We start from the raw sequence: 18,679 nt of genomic DNA on the forward strand, positions 1-18,679 counted from the left end.
CATATTTCCTGATCACTCATATCTAGTATCAAAAAATCAAAATACCTCCCCCCCTCCAAAAAAGGGGTAAACAAGTAGTTGTGATGTAGTAGATACGAAGTTAGGCATTTAGAGGGGTTAGGGAACATGTGTAATGCATGAAGAATGAGGAGGAGTCTGTTGGTCAGACAGTGGAAGATTAATTCAGGCAAGAGGAGCCACTTCTCATTAGACATCATCATTGTGATGAAAATATAGGGTTAAGTGGAGAAGTAATTGGGTAGGAATTGAGGTGGGAGACGAGCAGGGGCCAGATCATGGAGGGCCTTACACACCATGCAAAAGATTATGGATTATAGCATAGTAGTAATGAGGTGTCCTTGTAACTGAGCCCATTTTAATAGTTATTAACAAAGAAAACCTTTGCCTCTATCACCCGTTTTCTTATATTTATTTCAGGGGCAGATTTATTGAAACTAACTAGAGATGATGTGATCCAAATCTGTGGCCCTGCAGATGGAATCAGACTGTTTAATGCATTAAAAGGCCGGTATGTGATTAGTGTTTAGTGTTAAAATATTAGTGAGGTTGGATTTCAAATGGATTTGGATTCAGGGATTCTTCACAGTTTTCATTGCACAGCTAAATCCATCTTGTCAAAACATTCCATTTGAATGCTAACTATGTACCAAATAAACAAAGATGAAAAATATCCTTTCTTACACTTGATTCAAGGAATTCCTCATGATATCCCATTTTTTATTTTCAGGTAGTTTTTTTCATTTAATAAATATTCATTGTCCCTATTATGAGCCATTGGGCTCTGGGGATATATTAGAGAGCAAAATAAACATGGAGACTACTTTCTAATGGAAAGAGAGAAAAAGATATAAATAGTATTTTGGTTAGTGATAGTACTTTGAAGTAAAACAAACAAAACAAGGTTGTGACCTATTGAGTACCCAGCATTTGGTTAGGAAAGATCTTTCTGAGGAGGGGTTATTTACCATCTACGGCCACACCACCCTGATCTTGGAAGCTAAGCAAGGCCAGGCCTGGTTAGTACTTGGTGGAAGGAGGGATTATTTAAACTGTTATGAGAAAACAAGACTATGAGGGGAGAGCCTTCTAGGCAGAGGGAACAACAGATGTTAAGGCTCTGAATTCAGTTTTAGCTAAAGAATAGATCATTCTTAAGTTTGTACAGGAATTGCTTAAGTGGTCTTCTTACAAATATTGTTTATAATACAGAGAGTGTCTTACAGACCCAATTTGTGATTTCTAATTTCCAATAGGTACTAGTAATATTAATGGAAAAAACATACAGGTCAGTGCCATAGAACCAAATCAGTGACTAAATAATGACACAGATTGTGTAGTATTTGTGTTTGTACATCACAAGAGTTATCAGGTTGGCTAGAATCTTGAAAAATTTTAAGGAAAGAGGTGAAATTCAGGAATAAATGACTTGGGGAATGGATATTTCATTTTTACATGTATTATCTAAAGAGCACTAAAAAACAGGAAGCAGTGATGGAAAAAAATAAATTTAAAAAAAAGAAATAGTGAGCAATAAAGTAATGAGATCAAGAAGTAATTGAACAGGGTTATCAAAGAAGTGAGAACAGCACTAACTGGTTTTGGCACCTACCTCAGTTGCCCACATGTGGAGGCAACCAAATGATGTGTCTCTCTCACATCCATGCTTCTCTTGCTCTCTGTCTCTCCCCGTCCCTTCCACTCTCTCCAAAGAAGTGAGAACAGAAAGAAGGTTTAGGCTACTTAGTTTTTTGTGTGTTTTTTAAAAATTTTTTTAATCCTCACCTGAGGATATTTTTTTCCATTGCTTTTCAGAGAGAGTAGAAGAGAGGGAGGAGAGAGAGAGAGAGAGAGAGAGAGAGAGAAAGAGAAACAGAGAAACATCAATGTGAGAGAGACACATTGACTGGTTGCTTCCTGCACATGCACCTGCAATCCAGGTATGTGCCCCTGATTGGGAATCGAACCGGAGACCCTTCAGTGCACAGGCTGACACTCTAACCATTGAGCAACACTGGCTAGGGCTGGCTCATACATTTTGAAAATAGATTCCTGACTTATGATGGCTCAACTTATGATTGTTCAACTTTATGATGGTGTGAAAGTGATATGAATCAGTAGAAACTGTACTTCAAATTGTGAATTTTGGTCTTTCTCTGGCTCTAATGATAAGTGGTATCTATCTATATATATAAAAGCCTAAGCGGCCGTTATGACCAGTCAACCAAACGACCAATTGAACGGTCGCTATGATGACACACTGACCACCAGGGGCAGATGCTCAACACAGGAGCTGGCCCCTGCTGGTCAGTGTGCTCCCACAGCCAATCTCTGGCTGCTGGCCATTCTCCCATGGTCCCTTTCTCCCGTGGTCCCTTCCCCTGGCCGGCACCAATCCAGCCAGGTCAAGGGCCCCCCCCACACACACACACACACCTGTGCACAAATTCGTGCACCGGGCCTCTAGTAATACTATAATGCTGAGCAGTGGCAGTAAGATAATTTTGCCCTACTATAGGCTCATGTAAGTGTTCTGATCATGTTTAAGGTAGGCTAGGCCAGTGGTCAGCAAACTGCAGATCGGCAAACCGCAGCTTGCGAGCCACATGCGGCTCTTTGGCCCCTTGAGTGTGGCTCTTTCACAAAATACCGGCTCTTCCTCAAAATACTAACTTCTGCGCATGGGCCATGAAGTTTCAATTGCACTGTACATGCGTGCCCGCACGTGGTATTTTGTGGAAGAGCCACACTCAAGGGGCCAAAGAGCCACATGTGGCTCGCGAGCCGCGGTTTGCCGACCATGGGGCTAGGCTAAGCTATGATCTTTGGTAGATTAGGTGTATTAAATGCATTTTTTATTTATGATATTTTCAGTTTATGATGGGTTTATCGGGACATAACCCCACTGTATATTGAGGAACATCTGTATTTCTAACCTGTACATCAAAAGTCGCTAGCTCAGGTGGCTACAGAGGCCACATGTAAATGAGTGACAGTCAAGCCTGGAGTGTACTGAAGAATGCATGCCCCATTCAAGGAGAAGAGCCGATTGTTATCTTGTTATCTTGTGGAATGAGGGCTTTGGATTGCCAGATCTGATTTTTGAAAAGCCAAAAATTCAGAGGTTTATATGGTGCCTTCCGTTGGAAGGAATTCAGTTAAATGTGTGCAGGTGCACGCGTGTGCGCGTGCACACACACATACACACACACACACACACACACACGGAAGCTAATAAAACAGGGCAAATGAGCTGCATTGGCCCATGGGCTGCCAATTTTCAACCATTGCTCTATAGTATTAACATAACTACACAAGTTGTCCCTTAAAATGTGCTTGCCGTAAAAAATATAAGACTAACAGCTTTTTTTTCTCTCACTAGGATGGTGCGCCCAAGGCTAACCATTTATGTTTGTCAGGAATCCTTGCAGTTGAGGGAGCAGCAGCAACAGCAGCAGCAGCAGCAGCAGCAGCAGAAGCATGAGGATGGAGACTCAAATGGTACTTTCTTCGGTAGGTCATTCGGGACAAGGCCAGGAGAGATATGAAAAAAAGGTAAAGAGGTTACTTACAAGCATGTGTGATAGGAATTTATCAAATAGCAGGTTTAGAAGCAATTTGCTAGAAGTAATGGTAATAGCTTGAGTTCCTAATATATGCCAGACACTATTCTCAGCACTTTTTTATACATTTGAATTTTTACAACTAGTATCTCCTCTTTGCAGTAGATTTTATTGTTATCTCCCACATTTAGGTCAGGAAAATGAGACTGAGGGATCTTACGTAACTTACTCCCAACCACAAGCAAGTGGTTGAGTCAAGACTCAGGATTTGACTTTGAGTCCTTCAGAAATTGAGCATTCCTAGTGATCAGATTACCAATCAAGGGCACAGATAAGAACAGATAAAGTTTAAGAACAGATAAACTTTGTACTGACTGCCATTGCTTTCTCCTTTTTGCAGTGTACCATGCCATCTACCTAGAAGAACTGACAGCTGTTGAATTGACAGAAAAAATTGCTCAGCTTTTCAGCATTTCCCCTTGCCAGATCAGCCAGATCTACAAGCAGGGGCCAACAGGAATCCATGTGCTCATTAGTGATGAGGTAGATTTTCAGTACAGCTGAATCACCAGATGACAATGAAGTTGTCAGGGCATATAGCAGGAGCAAGAGCAGTTCTGTTGGGGCAGAGTGCTCTGTTTTCTAGATCAGAGGTTCCCAGATGTTTTTGCTTGCTTACCTCCTAAAATTATTTTTCTTAAATATATATCTCTTTGCACATTTTTAGGGACTTAAAATTTTTTCTCAAGTTTATTTATTTTTATTTTTTATTCTCACCCAAGGATATTTTTTCCATTGACTTTTAGAGAGAGGGGAAGGGAGGGGAGAAGGGGCAGAGAGAGCAGAGAGAGAGAGAGAGAGAGAGAGAAACAGAAACATTGATTGGTTGCCTTCTACACACACCCTGACCAGGGCCTGGGATCGAACCTGTAACCAAGGTACGTACCCTTGACTGGGAATTGAACCCGAGACCCTTTGGTCCAAGGGCTGACCCTCTAATCATGAGCAACATGGGCCAGGGCTCTTTTAAGTTTAAATGAAGTTGCACAGGATGCTATTTCTGGGGATATTATATGACATTTAAAAATGAAATGGTTGCCTGGCTGGAGTGGCTCAGTTGGTTGAGTGATGTGTCCTATACACGGAAAGGTTGACAGTTTGATTCCCAGTCAGGGCACATACCTGGGTTGTATACAGCATGTTTGGAAGGCAACCAATCATTGTTTCTCTCTCTCCCTTCTTCTCTAAGCATGTCCTCAGGTGAAGATTAGAAAAAAAAATTTTAATAAAATAATTCTGAAATGGTTCCTTCACTGTTCTAACTATATTCCATGTAACCTAAATACAAGTGATTCAATACCATCTGTTTAAAAGAAATACATGAATATACTTTTTAACAGAATTTTTATATAATTTCCTTGAATTCATATTTCCATTTACTTCTCCATATAATTTTATCTTACCATAACATTTTTATTCTTGAACATTTTTTATTAATTTTTTATCATATTTAATTGAGATAAACATTTGCTTCAACAAAAAAATTGTTTTAGGCCCAGGCAGTGTGGCTCAGTGATTGAGCATTGACCCATGACCTAGGGGATCACTGTTCAATACCCTATCAGGGCACATACCTGGGTTATGGGATTGATCCTCAGTAGGGGATCCCCAGCCGATCAATGATTCTCTTTCATCATTGATATTTTCTATCTCCCTCTCTCTTCCTCTCTCTGAAAAAAAAAAAAATCAATAAAAAATTTGTTTCAGTAAAATTGATAGATTATTTCTTCTGAATAGAATTAACACCATTAATTATACAGTTGATTAAAACAACATAAATGTATTACATGTTTTGACGAGTAATTATTAAACACATGAAGAAAAAAATTATTATAAATGCATCTATTAATGAGATGGATGGGATTGTTTGATTCCCTACCCCCTGACTCACACACAGTTAATTCATCTATAGATGAATACTGCCTATAGAATGAAATAGAGTTCAGCATCAGTTCCATCTGTTTTTTCCTCTAGATGTAAGTGTTGTGGAACCTGGTTCATGTTTATTGACTGACAGCAGTGGATGGGGTTTTGTTATGACAACATTGCTCTATTTTTTTTAACTTCTGAGTTATGTGCCAAAAATTACATAGTAATGTTGTCAAAAATTATTTTGAATCATCTATCACTTGACAATTTGTGATTAGGTCACTCCAATTCTGGTGAAAAGAAAGAATTGGTAACCATATGACCCCCACTAAGTCATTAGAGTTTACAGTTGCAGTGATACTTGGGCATTCTAGAAGTTTTTATACTCAGGGCAATGCATTTTGGTAGGATTCCAGGAAGGTGAAACTCATGCCTTTATTTTATAAAATGGGCAAAGGGAGTTTGAGAAGGAAAAGTGGGAAAGGAAAACTGAAGAGGTTTTAGGCAGTTTTAGAAAAGAGTAGATATGGAAGTTGGAGAACTAGAGGTCAGTTCTCTCATATGGGCCTCTCAGTGTCCGTGTGCCCTTGGAAAGTCTTGGGGTTAACCCAGGGAAATGCATACTCCAATTTTAAGATCACTGTTTTAAACGACTTAGCTTTTAAAACTTAGAAACTAAATGGGAGAAAACAAAGCAAAGGATTATTTTTCACTTAAATCTAACATTATAAAAAGCCACATAGCAAAATAAATACAACAAACCCAAGTTTTTTAAAATCAGCAAATTTTCTTGCTTTTTTTTTTTAGATGATACAGAATTTTCAGGAAGAAGCCTGTTTTATTCTGGACACCATGAAAGGTAATAAAATAGTAAAACAGCCGAGACCGGTTTGGCTCAGTGGATAGAGCGTCGGCTTGCGGACTGGGGGGTCCCAGGTTCAATTCCAGTCAAGGGCATGTACCTGGGTTGCGGGCACATCCCCAGTGGGAGATGTGCAGGAGGCAGCTGATCGATGTTTCTCTCTCATCGATGTTTCTGACTCTCTATCTCTCTCCCTTCCTCTCTGTAAAAAATCAATAAAATATATTTTAAAAAAATAAAAAATAAAATAAAATAGTAAAACAAATACCTTTTTCTAAGGAGCTTAAGAGCTTTTTTTTCATACTTCTTTGAAGAGAGAGGGAAGGTATGAATCACCATATTTGAGGCAGAGAAAGTGACATAACATTAGAGGTGTACCTTTGTATGAATGGCTTTTTGTCATTGTCAGAATAGACAAAGTATAACTGATGATTCTCTGCCATTCTCTTTTGCCTCTCATGGACAAATGAGGAAATTGAGGCATGTTTCTATAATGCAAATTTATTATAAGTATTCTGTGACAATTAATACGTATGCTGCTCTTTGCTCTGCTGTGTGTTTTTTTCTCTTAAAAGAACCTAGCTGTACTTTTTTCTTTCTCATGTGTCTTAAAGATGACTAAAGATTACTCTCTCTCTTTTTTTTTCTTTTTTTACAGCAGAAACCAGTGATAGCTATCATATTATACTGAAGTAGGTGTGGGGCATTCCATCCTCACTGGCTGCTGCTTCCTTCACCGCTTGGAAACTCCTCTCTCGAAGGGGTTGCAAATGGAGATTTGAAGGTCTGCAGGAATCTGACTGTGTGGGGGGAGTCCAGGTCATGGAGGCAGCAGCTCGGCCATCTGTGTGGGCCCCAGCTCTTGTGGCATACACAGATTACTGCCCAACATGCATTTCTGCCGCTGTTTCTTAGTTAAAATTTCTGGACTCTGTTGTTATTGAATATCAGTAGAAGCTCCATTTCATTTGGGGTGTATGTAGGACATAATGATGATGATAATTGTGTGATGTTTAATGGAAAGATGTTAAATTTTGTGATATGGAGCTCTTGTGTAATTTTTTTCTAATATAAAAAAGTGAACATCTATATTCATAAGACTAGAGCCTCAATCTCTTTTGCATCAAACATAAACTGGCTTTTACCACAGTCGGCCCCTGAAAACCTCATCAAAGAGAATTTTTCTTTTGGTTCCCCTGTAATATTATGACTAATATTAATTTTAGCTAACATTTATGGGGCATTTATTTGTGCCAGGCAGTGTGAAAATTCTTCTAATGGATTATCTTGTTTAAATACTCTTAATAATCCTATATGAAGAGGTAATAATGATCCCTAATTGAAGATGAGGAAATGGAGACATGTAGTGGCTAAGTAGCTTGCTGAGTAACGGGCAGCTAGCAGGCAGTGTGATGCTGAGATCCAAAACCAGGCAGTCTGGTTCTTAAAAATTGCCACTCCTTATGGCCACCCTTGCAGTATCCTGTGCTTGTCATCCTTTCTTACTGTGGCTCTTCTGGTGAATAGGACATAACACTGAGTGAGAACTGAGTATTTAACCACTGAAAGGGACAAACCACAGCTAATGAACAAATGAAAATCTACAAAAAGTAAAAACATAAGTGCTTTGTAAACACCATCAGTTATCAGATCACAGAATTTGAGGTGGTGAAAACTAGGGATTTTCTGTAATTCCCAAAATTCACTGTTCTTGACTGACCTTCTCAAACTATTAATGAGATAAACTAACCCCTCCTTTTTCTTTCCCCTCTGCATTTTCTCTTGGTATAAGAAGTTCTTTTACTCCTGTAATGTTCCTTTATTTAAGCTTTATAAGAAATTCCTTCTGATTCCATTCACATTCTTCCCATATATTTTTGTTCTTTCTTAAGGAATGATTGTGTGTTTACATGTGTAAGATTATAGGTCCTTTTTTTTTTCACATGTAAAGTTTTATCCAGAAATCCCTTTACACATGTGTTGAGTTGGAAAAAGATAATGTTCAAAGATTATGTACTGGATTTGGATGTGTGTGTTTTTAAAGCATTTGATAAAGTTTAAATGTTTTTATACAGATTTTTGTTCATTAAAATCAACCTGCAACATAGTCTGTTTCTTTTGATTGGAAACAAATTGAAAACTTTGAAACTAGAAAATTCAGTCAACTAACTTGTTTAGAATTGACCTAGGCAACTTGGCATCTTAGACCAAAATCTTTTTTTTTTAGTGAATGATTACCAGGTGTCTCCGTTTGAGGGTGACATTTCTGGTATACTATGTTCCTAAAACTGGTTCTCAGCTTCAGGGAAGTCAGCTCTCTCAGCAGGCTTCTACTGTATTGATTTTGTTTTTTTTCTATTCTGTTTGAATGATGTTAGGAGGGTTGGAATAGATGACTTAAGATCCCTTCTAAATCTGAATCTGTGACTCTTGTTTACTGGCAAATGATACATAGAATTCTATTAATATATTTACTATAAATTTACACTTACTAATTTTTACTTGGAGTTAGGGTGTTTTTTTAGAGTAGTCTTCAAATTTATAGGAATGAATTCATACAAGTTTGTAATCACAGATCCTTAAGTTGTCCATAAAATCTCTTAGGTTTTCTTTAGCTCCAGAAAATATTTGTAGTGCCAATCCTATATAATAATCCTATATAATAAAAGTCTAATATGCTAAGTGTCTGGTCGTCTGGTCAACCAATCAAAGCATAATATGCTAATGATATGCTAAGGCCACTCAACCACTCGCTATGATGTGCACTGACCACCAGTGGCCAGACAGTTGACCGGTTGACCAATCGCTATGATGTGCATTGACCACCAGGTGACAGACGCTCCGACTGGTAGGTTAGCTTGCTGCTGGGGTCTGGCCGATAGGGACTGAGCGAGACAGGCCAGACATGCCCTGGAGCCCTCCCACAGTCCCTCCCCACCTGCCTACCTCCCACATCCCTCCTCAGCCCCAATAGTGCACTGGTAGGGTCCCTTGGCCTGGCCTGCACCCTCTCGCAATCTGGGACCCCTCTGGGGATGTTGGAGAGCCGGTTTCAGCCTGATCCCACGGGCCTGGCCGAGGGGTCCCACTGGTGCATGAATTTATGCACTGGGCCTCTAGTACTATATAATTGGTAAGAATTGGTATTGTGATTATTCACCTTCTTTAAAAATGGCATCTGTTCACTGTTTATCCTTTCTATTAAATCAAAATTTGAAACTATCTTTTTCATTATGAAAGTTATGCACAAAGTGATAAATTCAAACAATAAAAGAATAATATAACTTACTATTTAACCTAGTTCCATTCCACTTTAAAAATGAAATCATCATTTTTAAAAAGTACCCCTCCATAGCTCTCTTTCTCTTTTTCTCTCTGCTCTCCCACACACACAAATACTCAGTTGGGTTTATGTAATAACTAATAGTCTGCAATTTGCTTTTGAATTTATATAACATATCTTGAACATAGTTCTATATTAGAATTTATAGTTCCATATCATTCTTTTTAAAAAATTGCCATTCCCATGCTCTGGCAGGTGTGGCTCAATTGTTTGGTGCATCCTCCCATATACTGAAAGGTTGTGATTGGGCTCCCAGTCAGAGCTCATACCTGGGTTGTGGGTTTGATCCCCAGTTAGGGTGCATACAGTAGGCAACCAATTGATGTTGAACCCTCAACTCTTTGTCCGAGGGCTGACACTCTACCACTGAGCCATTCTGGCCAAGGGGCATTGTCAGAATTTTTTTGCATGTATCTCTCAGATATATTCCTAGAAGTCAAATTTGCTGGATTTTACCTTTTAAACAATGTGACAGTTGCTATTTAAAATAGTTTAGTGATTCTGTTAGAGTGAGGGCATATGAGAAGATAATGTTTAGATTTTAGGCCCTCCTGAGAATAGAGTAGCATCTTATTTGATTTAACATTGTCTGTTCCGTTCCCTTGAAGTGTAATAGGTTCCATCTAGACCAGCCGTGGGCAAACTACGGCCCGCGGGCCGGATCCAGCCCGTTTGAAATGAATAAAACTAAAAAAAAAAAAAAGACCGTACCCTTTTATGTAATGATGTTTACTTTGAATTTATATTAGTTCACACAAACACTCCATCCATGCTTTTGTTCCGGCCCTCTGGTCCAGTTTAAGAACCCATTGTGGCCCTCGAGTCAAAAAGTTTGCCCACCCCTGGTCTAGAAGAATCTGCTGTATAAAGACTTGGTAGTTAAAAGAGAGTTATCCTATCTAATAAAAGAACAATATGCAAATTGGCCATCACTCCAACACACAAGATGGCCGCCCCCATGTGGTCAAAGATGGCTGCCACAAGATGGCCTGCAGGGGAGGGCAGTTGGGGGTGACCGGGCCTGCAGGGGAGGGCAGTTGGAGGCGACCAGGCCAGCAGGGGAGGGCAGTTAGGGGTGACCAGGCTAGCAGGGGAGGGCAGTTGGGGGCGACCAGGCTAGCAAGGGAGGGCAGTTGGGGGTGACCGGGCCTGCAGGGGAGGGCAGTTAGGGGTGACCAGGCCTGCAGAGGAGGGCAGTTAGGGGCAGTAGGGCCAGCAGGGGAGTGATTAGGGTGTGATCAGGCTGGCAGGGAGAAGCAGTTAGGGGTAATCAGGCAGGCAGGCAGGCAAGCGGTTGGGAGCCAGCAGCCCTGGATTGTAAGAGGGATGTCCGACATACCCCACCCCTCCGTGCATGAATTTCATGCACCGGACCTCTAGTTGGGAAATAAAAAAGAAAGAGCTATTCGCAGGAATCTAAGAATTGAGTACTAGTCACTACATGAAATGTATCTAGTAAGTGATAAGACTTTGTCCAGTATTATGGCCCAATAAGAATGTTTGCCCACATAAGTGATTTCTTTAAGAAGTCATTTAAAAGGAGGAGAAAAGGGAATGGCCATATTGTCTGGAAAGAAATTGTAGTACAGTGAATACAAGACCACTAGCGTCTGAAAGACCTGAGAAAGAGGTCCACATGAAGGGCAGACCTTTTCACTCCTGGAAGTCAGGCACTCTCAGGCATTGGGTATGTTGTGAGGAGTAGGTCATGATCTCACTGCTGTGCGTGGGAGGAGCGTTGGGGGCTTGGCAAGTGGGGAAAGTCTGGCATGTGGAACTAGCTATGTCTAAGGTACGCCAATTGGAGTGCCCCGAAACCCTTTGTCCCCGGCGTTCTTTGTGTGGGGCGGCCGCAGAGATTTGGGATGTTTTGCAAACTGTGAAGGATTGACTGGAGCTTCTGCATTCAGTTTGGAAGTAACACGGGTTTGGGGTGCAGATGTTTGAAGTCAGGACTGAGCTGCTCCCTCTCATTGTAGCTTTTTTCTCTGGCCAGTAGTTAACAATCCCATAGAGCTTGGGACTAGAGAGCTGAAGTCGAGTCATTTTGTCATTTTTCTGAACCGTTAGTTGGTTTCCTTGGCCATGGGTGGTTCCTTTATAGGAATTTGATATGTTATGGCCTCTACTGGTCTGTTATGAGAACTCCAGAATCTCATCGGGAATGTTGCAGACGCCCCACCTAGCTGCCTCATTGATACAGGGTGAGGCAAAAGGAAGTCTACAGTTGTTTGTATGGAAACTAATGCGATAGTAAGTAATGATATAAGAATAAACTTTGTTTTGAGTACTCACAACTGTAAATCTACTTGTGCTCCACCCTGTATACTAATTCATTAGAGTAATCCTGTATTATTCTTCTCCTCTTTAAAATGCTCTGTTTTCTTAGTTGTAGGCTAAGGCTTTTTTTACTAGAATATTTATGTTTAGCTTGTGATTAAATTTTTGTCCCATTATATGAACTCCATGGTTTAAATGAGGAAGAATTTACTCATTTACTATATAATGGACCTGTTGTAGGCAGTGAGAATGGTACCAGGTGCTAGATCGATGGGGTCAGACCAAATCTGGGTTCAGCAACCTCTGTACCTGAATTCTGGCTAGGAAAGAATTCAGAGCCAAGACTCAAACTATAAGAGAACTTACATTTATCACAGAGGTGGGAGTAATTCCTAGAAGTAATGGGATTAAGAAACAAATTATAGAGGTAAAGGAAGGTCCTTTGGAGCTTGGGAGTGAGGAAGGTAATGGTAACATGCCTGGGGGCCAGAGAGGGGGACAGGGAAGGCATGCCTGCTTGCAGACAGGAGAGGCGCTAGGTCCTCTGTCCTAAGGGTTTTAAGGGTGGAGATTTTAGGGGAGGGTCCCAGGAAAAGTTCTCAATAGAATATTCAGCAGTTTTCCAGGTGTGTCCTTTCAAGGTTGTGGTCTCCACTGATTGATTGGAGGGCACCAGGGAAGGGTCATTCTTCAATGCAGCTGGTCTGGAGGTCAGCTGTAGCTGGTTTTGTTTCTTTTCTGGGCCTGGAGCTGAAATACAGCTGAAGCCTAGGTGTTATTTCTAGGGAGGAAAGGTAGGGGGTCAAAACCACATGGCCAGCGATATGCTAGGCCAGTGGTCGGCAAACTCATTAGTCAACAGAGCCAAATATCAACAGTACAACGACTGAAATTCCTTTTGAGAATAAAATTTTTTAAACTTAAACTGTATAGGTAGGTAAATTGTTATTAACTTAATTAGGGTACTCCTAAGGCTTAGGAAGAGCCACACTCAAGGGGCCAAAGAGCTGCATGTGGCTCGCGAGCCACAGTTTGCCGACCACGGTGCTAGGGGAGTAAAAGAAAGGCCATCTTGGGGGCCAGGTTGCACCCTACAATTGTCCTTTGCTAGGTACTTGGGGCTTTTCCACCCCAGTGACCTTTTTAACCTGGCCCATCATCCTTGCTCTGCTCACGTCTGTCTAGCTGCCTACCAAAGAATGAACTGGAAAAGATGGCTTATGTGATGTGAGATTAAATCCATCAGTACCTTTTTTTTCTGTATTAATACACTAGAGGCCCGGTGCACGAAATTGGTGCACTCGCCGTCCTCCCCCCCCTCCCCCCCCCCCGCTGAGTGCACCAATTTCGTGCACCAGGCCTCTAGTGTATTAATAATACACAGTCCAGGAGCCCTCAGGGGATGTCCTAAGCCAGCAATCAGACATCCTTAGCACTGCCGTAGAGGCAGGAAAGGCTCCTGCCACCACCGCTGCATTCGCCAGCTGTGAGCCGGGCTCAGGGCTTCTGGCTGAGCAGCACTCTCCCTGTGGGAGCGCACTGACCACCAGGGGGTATCTCCTGTGTTGAGCGTCTGCCCCCTGGTGGTCAGCGCATGGCATAGCAACTGGTTGACTGGTCGACCGTCTGCCCCCTGGTGGTCAGTGCATGTCATAGCGAGCGGTTGAGCAGCCTTAGCATATCATTAGCATATTATGCTTTGATTGGTTGAACAGATAGCATATTAGGTTTTCATTATATAGGATTATTTCTTCTCTTTTATTGTTTGCTTCTTTTAATGACTATATTTTACCTTTGACTTTAAACTTCCATCTATTTTCAGGTTCTTTTTCTTTTTTCAACTTTCCTATTCACTTCCAGATCTCTTCTGTGTTGTTCCTTATGAACATAGGCCTATTCAACAAGTTACCTTGAAAACTGCAACTAACATTTGTCTTCTAAAATTCAGAGATTTAATTTATATATGAATTAAAATTTTCAATTGGATTAATGTAAATTATAAGGGAACTTGCTATTTAAAAATATTAGTGTATTATTTATTGTATTATACTATTTTGTACTGCATGGGGTCTTTTTTGGGGGGTATCTTTTGGAACATGAGTAATAACCCTTTTATCAGGTGAATCTATGTTTTCATATATTTGCTTAAGATGAGGTGCACATTCCTTTTGTTGTTGTTGTTGTTAATCCTCACCCAAGGATATTTTTCAATTGATTTTTTTTTTTTTTAGAGAGTGGAAGGGAGAAGGAGAGACATAGAGAGAGAAACAGTGAAGTGAGAGACACATCTATTGGTTGCTTCTGGCATGCCCCGACTAGGAGCGGGGATTGAGCCTACAACTCACATACGTGCCTTGACCAGAATCGAACCCGAAACCCTTCAGTCCACAGTCCAATGCTTTATCCTCTGAGCCAAACCAGCTAGGACACACTCCTTTTTTAATCACTGAAGATTCCCGTTTTCTTTTCTTTTTTAATATATTTTATTGATTTTTTACAGAGAGGAAGGGAGAGGGATAGAGAGTTAGAAACATCGATAAGAAACATCGATCAGCTGCCTCCTGCACACTCCCCACTGGGGATGTGCCCACGACCAAGGTACATGCCCTTGATCGGAATCGAACCTGGGGACCCTTGAGTCTGCAGGCCGATGCTCTATCCACTGAACCAAACTGGTTAGGGCAAGATTCCCGTTTTCTTTCTGAATTCTAATGTCTGATTTTTCATTTAAGGATTTAGTTAATAACTTTCCTGTTTTGCTTTTTAGACATCTTAACAACTTTGCTTCAGACTTTCATTCACCTCCTTTAGGCTTATTAAATGTGCCCTCTCTAAACTCATCACCCTGTACTCTCCCCCCTCACACTCGGTTGTTGCTTTGCTTTTTTAAAAATGATTGATTGACTGATGGGATGAGGTGGCTAAGTGGTTAAGGCGATGGACTGCTAGAAAAATGATTGATTGATTTTAGAAAGAGAGAAAGGGAGAGAGAGAAATAGCTTTTTGTTGTTCCACTTAATTTTGCATTCATTGGTTGCTTCTTGTATGTGTCCTGACTAGAGATTGAACCTTGGCAGATTGGGACAGTGCTCTAAGGCTAATGAACTGAGCTAGCCAGCCGGGGCCTGCTTGTTTAAGAGGGTGTCTATGTGTGTTATACACATAGATAGATCAACCTGTGTATGTCCTTTTTGAAATCTTTGATAAAACTCACAGAGCTTCTTAGTTTATGCTTTTAAATCGCTGTGGCCCTTTTCCCCACATTTGCACATACAGATCTCCTTTGGTTCTTGTGGGATTAGTCACAAACAGATGTCTGTCCCTCTAGATCTGGATTACAATTAACTATAAATTAGTAAAAGTGGCATACAACTTCAGGGCTAACCCTACAAGTCTCTGTCAGTGTAAAAACAAATACAAGGCCTTAACTTTTTATTTTAACTTTTTCTTTCTATGAAACTCAACACAGTATCCTCTGACCTATTAGCTTTTACCTCCCCCTCCCCCCCAAGAGTATATTCTTGTGTATATTTCAGTGGTAAACAGTAGTCCATACAGTATTTACTTTGGTGTCAGATAATCCTCTGTTCAAATCTCAGATCATGCTCTTCCTGGATGTGACTTTGGACAATAAAATATCTTAAACCTCAGCTTTCTAATCTTAAAAAAGATAATATTTCATTGGGCTGTTGGGAGTTTATTTTATACTTCATACACTTATTCAGTTGCTCAACATAAGAAACATTCCCAGCCCTAACCGGTTTGGCTCAGTGGATAGAGCGTCGGTCTGCGGACTGAAGGGTCCCAGATTCGATTCTGGTCAAGGGCATGTACCTTGGTTGCGGGCACATCCCCAGTAGGGGGTGTGCAGGAGGCAGCTGATCGATGTTTCTCTCTCATCAATGTTTCTAACTCTGTCCCTCTCCCTTCCTCTCTGTAAAAAAATCAATAAAATATATTAAAAAAAAAGAAACATTCCCTGCCCTAGCCGGTTTGGCTCAGTGGATAGAGCATCAGCCTGTGGACTGAAGGATCCCAGGTTCGATTCCCGTCAAGGGCACATGCCTAGGTTGCAGGCTTGATTTCCAGTAGAGGGCAGCCAGGAGGCAGTCAGTCAATGATTCCCTCTCCCTTTTTCTCTGAAATCAATAAAAAAATATTAATATTAGTATATTCATTTTTATTGCATGTAAATGGCTAATTATTTTGTATTATAAACTCACAAGAATTTTTGTGAGTTTGTTAGAGCCAAACTGTCAACAATTGCCTGGAAAGCAAAACCTCAATGGATTAAGGTAATACTCCAGAGAATGTCAGTTTTACTTTTCTTAAAATATATTTTTATTGATTTCAGAGAGGAAGGGAGAGAAAGAGAGAGGATCATTGATTGGTTGCCTCCTGCATGCCCTCTACTGGGGACTGAGCCCACAACCCAAGCATGTGCCCTGCCCGGAAATCGAACCGTGATTTCCTGGTTCATAGGTTGATGCTCAACCACTGAGCCAAGCTGGTCATGGGAGAAAGGCAGTTTTGCATCTTATTTTATACATTACAATCAGAAGATGCGAGTGGGTTACATGAAATTCACTGGTGATAGATTAGGGAGGTGGGAGAGAGCACAAGCCAGGAAGCCTCTGGGATTGAATGGAAAGTAAAAGGATAGACACATCTTATACCTAGGTGGATACAGGATAGCTAACACTTAACAATGACATGGCGACAATAACAATGAGAGGGTTTATGGTCTCCACCAGGGTGCGCTGGTTGTGCCCTGAGGGGTCTGGAATGAAAGGGAGTTACCCTGACATTCCAAAGGAATGTTCTGGCACACACAGACACATCAGAGAGAGGCGGGCTTACATAAGATACAGGCTGACTTTTGTCAGGGAAGTTTCTAGCCTAGGACATGACTACCTGCCATAAACTGCTTTTAGTTAAAAAGTGTTCATTCCAGACCATCTTTTGTGATTATTTTAGGTCTCTGAGTTTGCAAAGCCACCACGAAGGCCTTTCCTAAGCTTGTCAGGTGAGCACGTGGCTCCTTTTCTTCTACGACATGTACACACAACTGTAAGACAATTGTGTAAACACTGGTCAGGACCTAAAATCTGACCTTTGGTTTTCATTGGTGGCTGCTGTTCTTTTTGTTGTTGTTGGCTGCTGCTCTTGATAGTATGTCTTTTCTACCTAATTCTGCTTTGACTTTTTGTTCCCCAAACAAACAAACAAACCATCCCTGATTTCTGCATTCTGAGCTGGCTCCTACAGACATAGCAGCATGGTCTAAGACAAAGCAGTAACATTTAGAGTTCGATGTCCAAGGTGTTGTTTACATATTAATAATATTAGCATTTCTTTTCACTTTTCTTTGTCGTTTCTAATCTACTGCACTTGAGCTTCCTGGTCATTTGACCCCCATAGGCCCTGCTTAGGCTGGAGGCAGAATTGCAGTTAGGAGCCAACTGGCACCACTGGGGTAATTTTAGCTAGTGATTCTATCAAGACAATGAAATGCTGAATAAGTAACCTGTGATAAATGGTTGTGATGTTTGTTAGAGGTTCGGATGATTTTTTTTAAATGTCTTGTAGTTTTTGTTGATTTTTTTTTTTTTTTTGAGAGGGAGGAAAGGGGAGAGAGAGAGACAGACAGAGAGAGACAGACAGACAGACAGATATCATCTGGCTGCCTCCTGCATGCACCCCTACCAGGGATTGATCCTGAAACCTGGGCAGTGCCCTGAGGGAGAACCAGACTTACCACCCTGTTTCACAGACTCTCCAACCAACTGAGCCACACCCAGCAGGGCTCAGATGATATTTTGACTGATTTAGAGCTTATTGCCAAATTGGATTCTGCTATCTTTTTATTTTTTTTAAATATATTTTTATTGATTTCAGAGAGGAAGGAAGAGGGAGGGAGAGATAGAAACATCAATGATGGATCGGCTGCCTCCTGCAAAACCCCCACTGGGATCCAGCCCACAACCCGGTCACATGCCCTTGACCAGAATCTAACCTGGGACCCTTCAGTTCGCAGGCTGACACTCTATCCACTGAGCCAAACCGGTCATAGCCTGCTATCTTTTTAAAAAATAGATTTTTTATTGATTTCAGAGAGGAAGGAAGAGGGAAAGAGAGATAGAAACATCAATGATGAGAGAGAATCATTGATTGGCTGCCTCTTGCACATCCCCCCCTGGGGACTGAGCCGGCAATCTGGGCATATGCCCTGACCATGACCTCCTGGCTAATAGGTCGACACTCAACCACTCAGCCATGCAGGCCTGGATTCTGCTGTCTTAAAGAATAAGCTAACTTTGCTTTGGCTGTCATGTAGTTTGGTGTCATTAAATAACAAAGCTTTGGCACTGAGGCTGCTGGTATCCAGATAAATTTCCATGACTACTCCTACTATGGATGTGTAGGCATAGGAGATCTTTTTTAGCCTATCCACATGACTTTTAGACTGTTTTTTTGTTACTTAGCCCATTGATTCACAGAGTGATCTGGGGCCTTCTCTTCCTTTTTGTCCTCTGTGTCCAGAAAAAATAGAATCATGAACATTTACATAGTACTGACTGTGCCTGTAAACATTTTATACTATAAGCATTAACTAATCTTCACAAAACCCTACAAGACATCTACTGTTGTCTCCATTTTGCAGATGAGGGAGCTATGGCACAG

The 18,679-nt window shown here is 41.1% G+C and overlaps 1 protein-coding gene across 1 annotated transcript in view; it reads left to right on the plus strand.

The window, feature by feature from the left end:
• Positions 1–8,479, plus strand: part of TFCP2 (transcription factor CP2) — a 48,577-nt gene extending 40,098 nt beyond the window's left edge. Inside the window, exons 11-15 of the mRNA XM_081082619.1 lie at positions 439–529; positions 3,401–3,531; positions 3,982–4,124; positions 6,318–6,369; positions 7,031–8,479. Of these exons, the coding sequence (XP_080938745.1) occupies positions 439–529; positions 3,401–3,531; positions 3,982–4,124; positions 6,318–6,369; positions 7,031–7,068 (455 nt within the window). The 3' untranslated portion in view covers positions 7,069–8,479. The remainder of the gene's footprint in view (positions 1–438; positions 530–3,400; positions 3,532–3,981; positions 4,125–6,317; positions 6,370–7,030) is intronic.
• Positions 8,480–18,679: the final 10,200 nt, after the last annotated feature.

The sequence above is a fragment of the Myotis nattereri genome (genome assembly GCF_964212035.1).
Source record: "Myotis nattereri genome assembly, chromosome: 2".
NCBI classification, from domain to species: domain Eukaryota; kingdom Metazoa; phylum Chordata; class Mammalia; order Chiroptera; family Vespertilionidae; genus Myotis; species Myotis nattereri.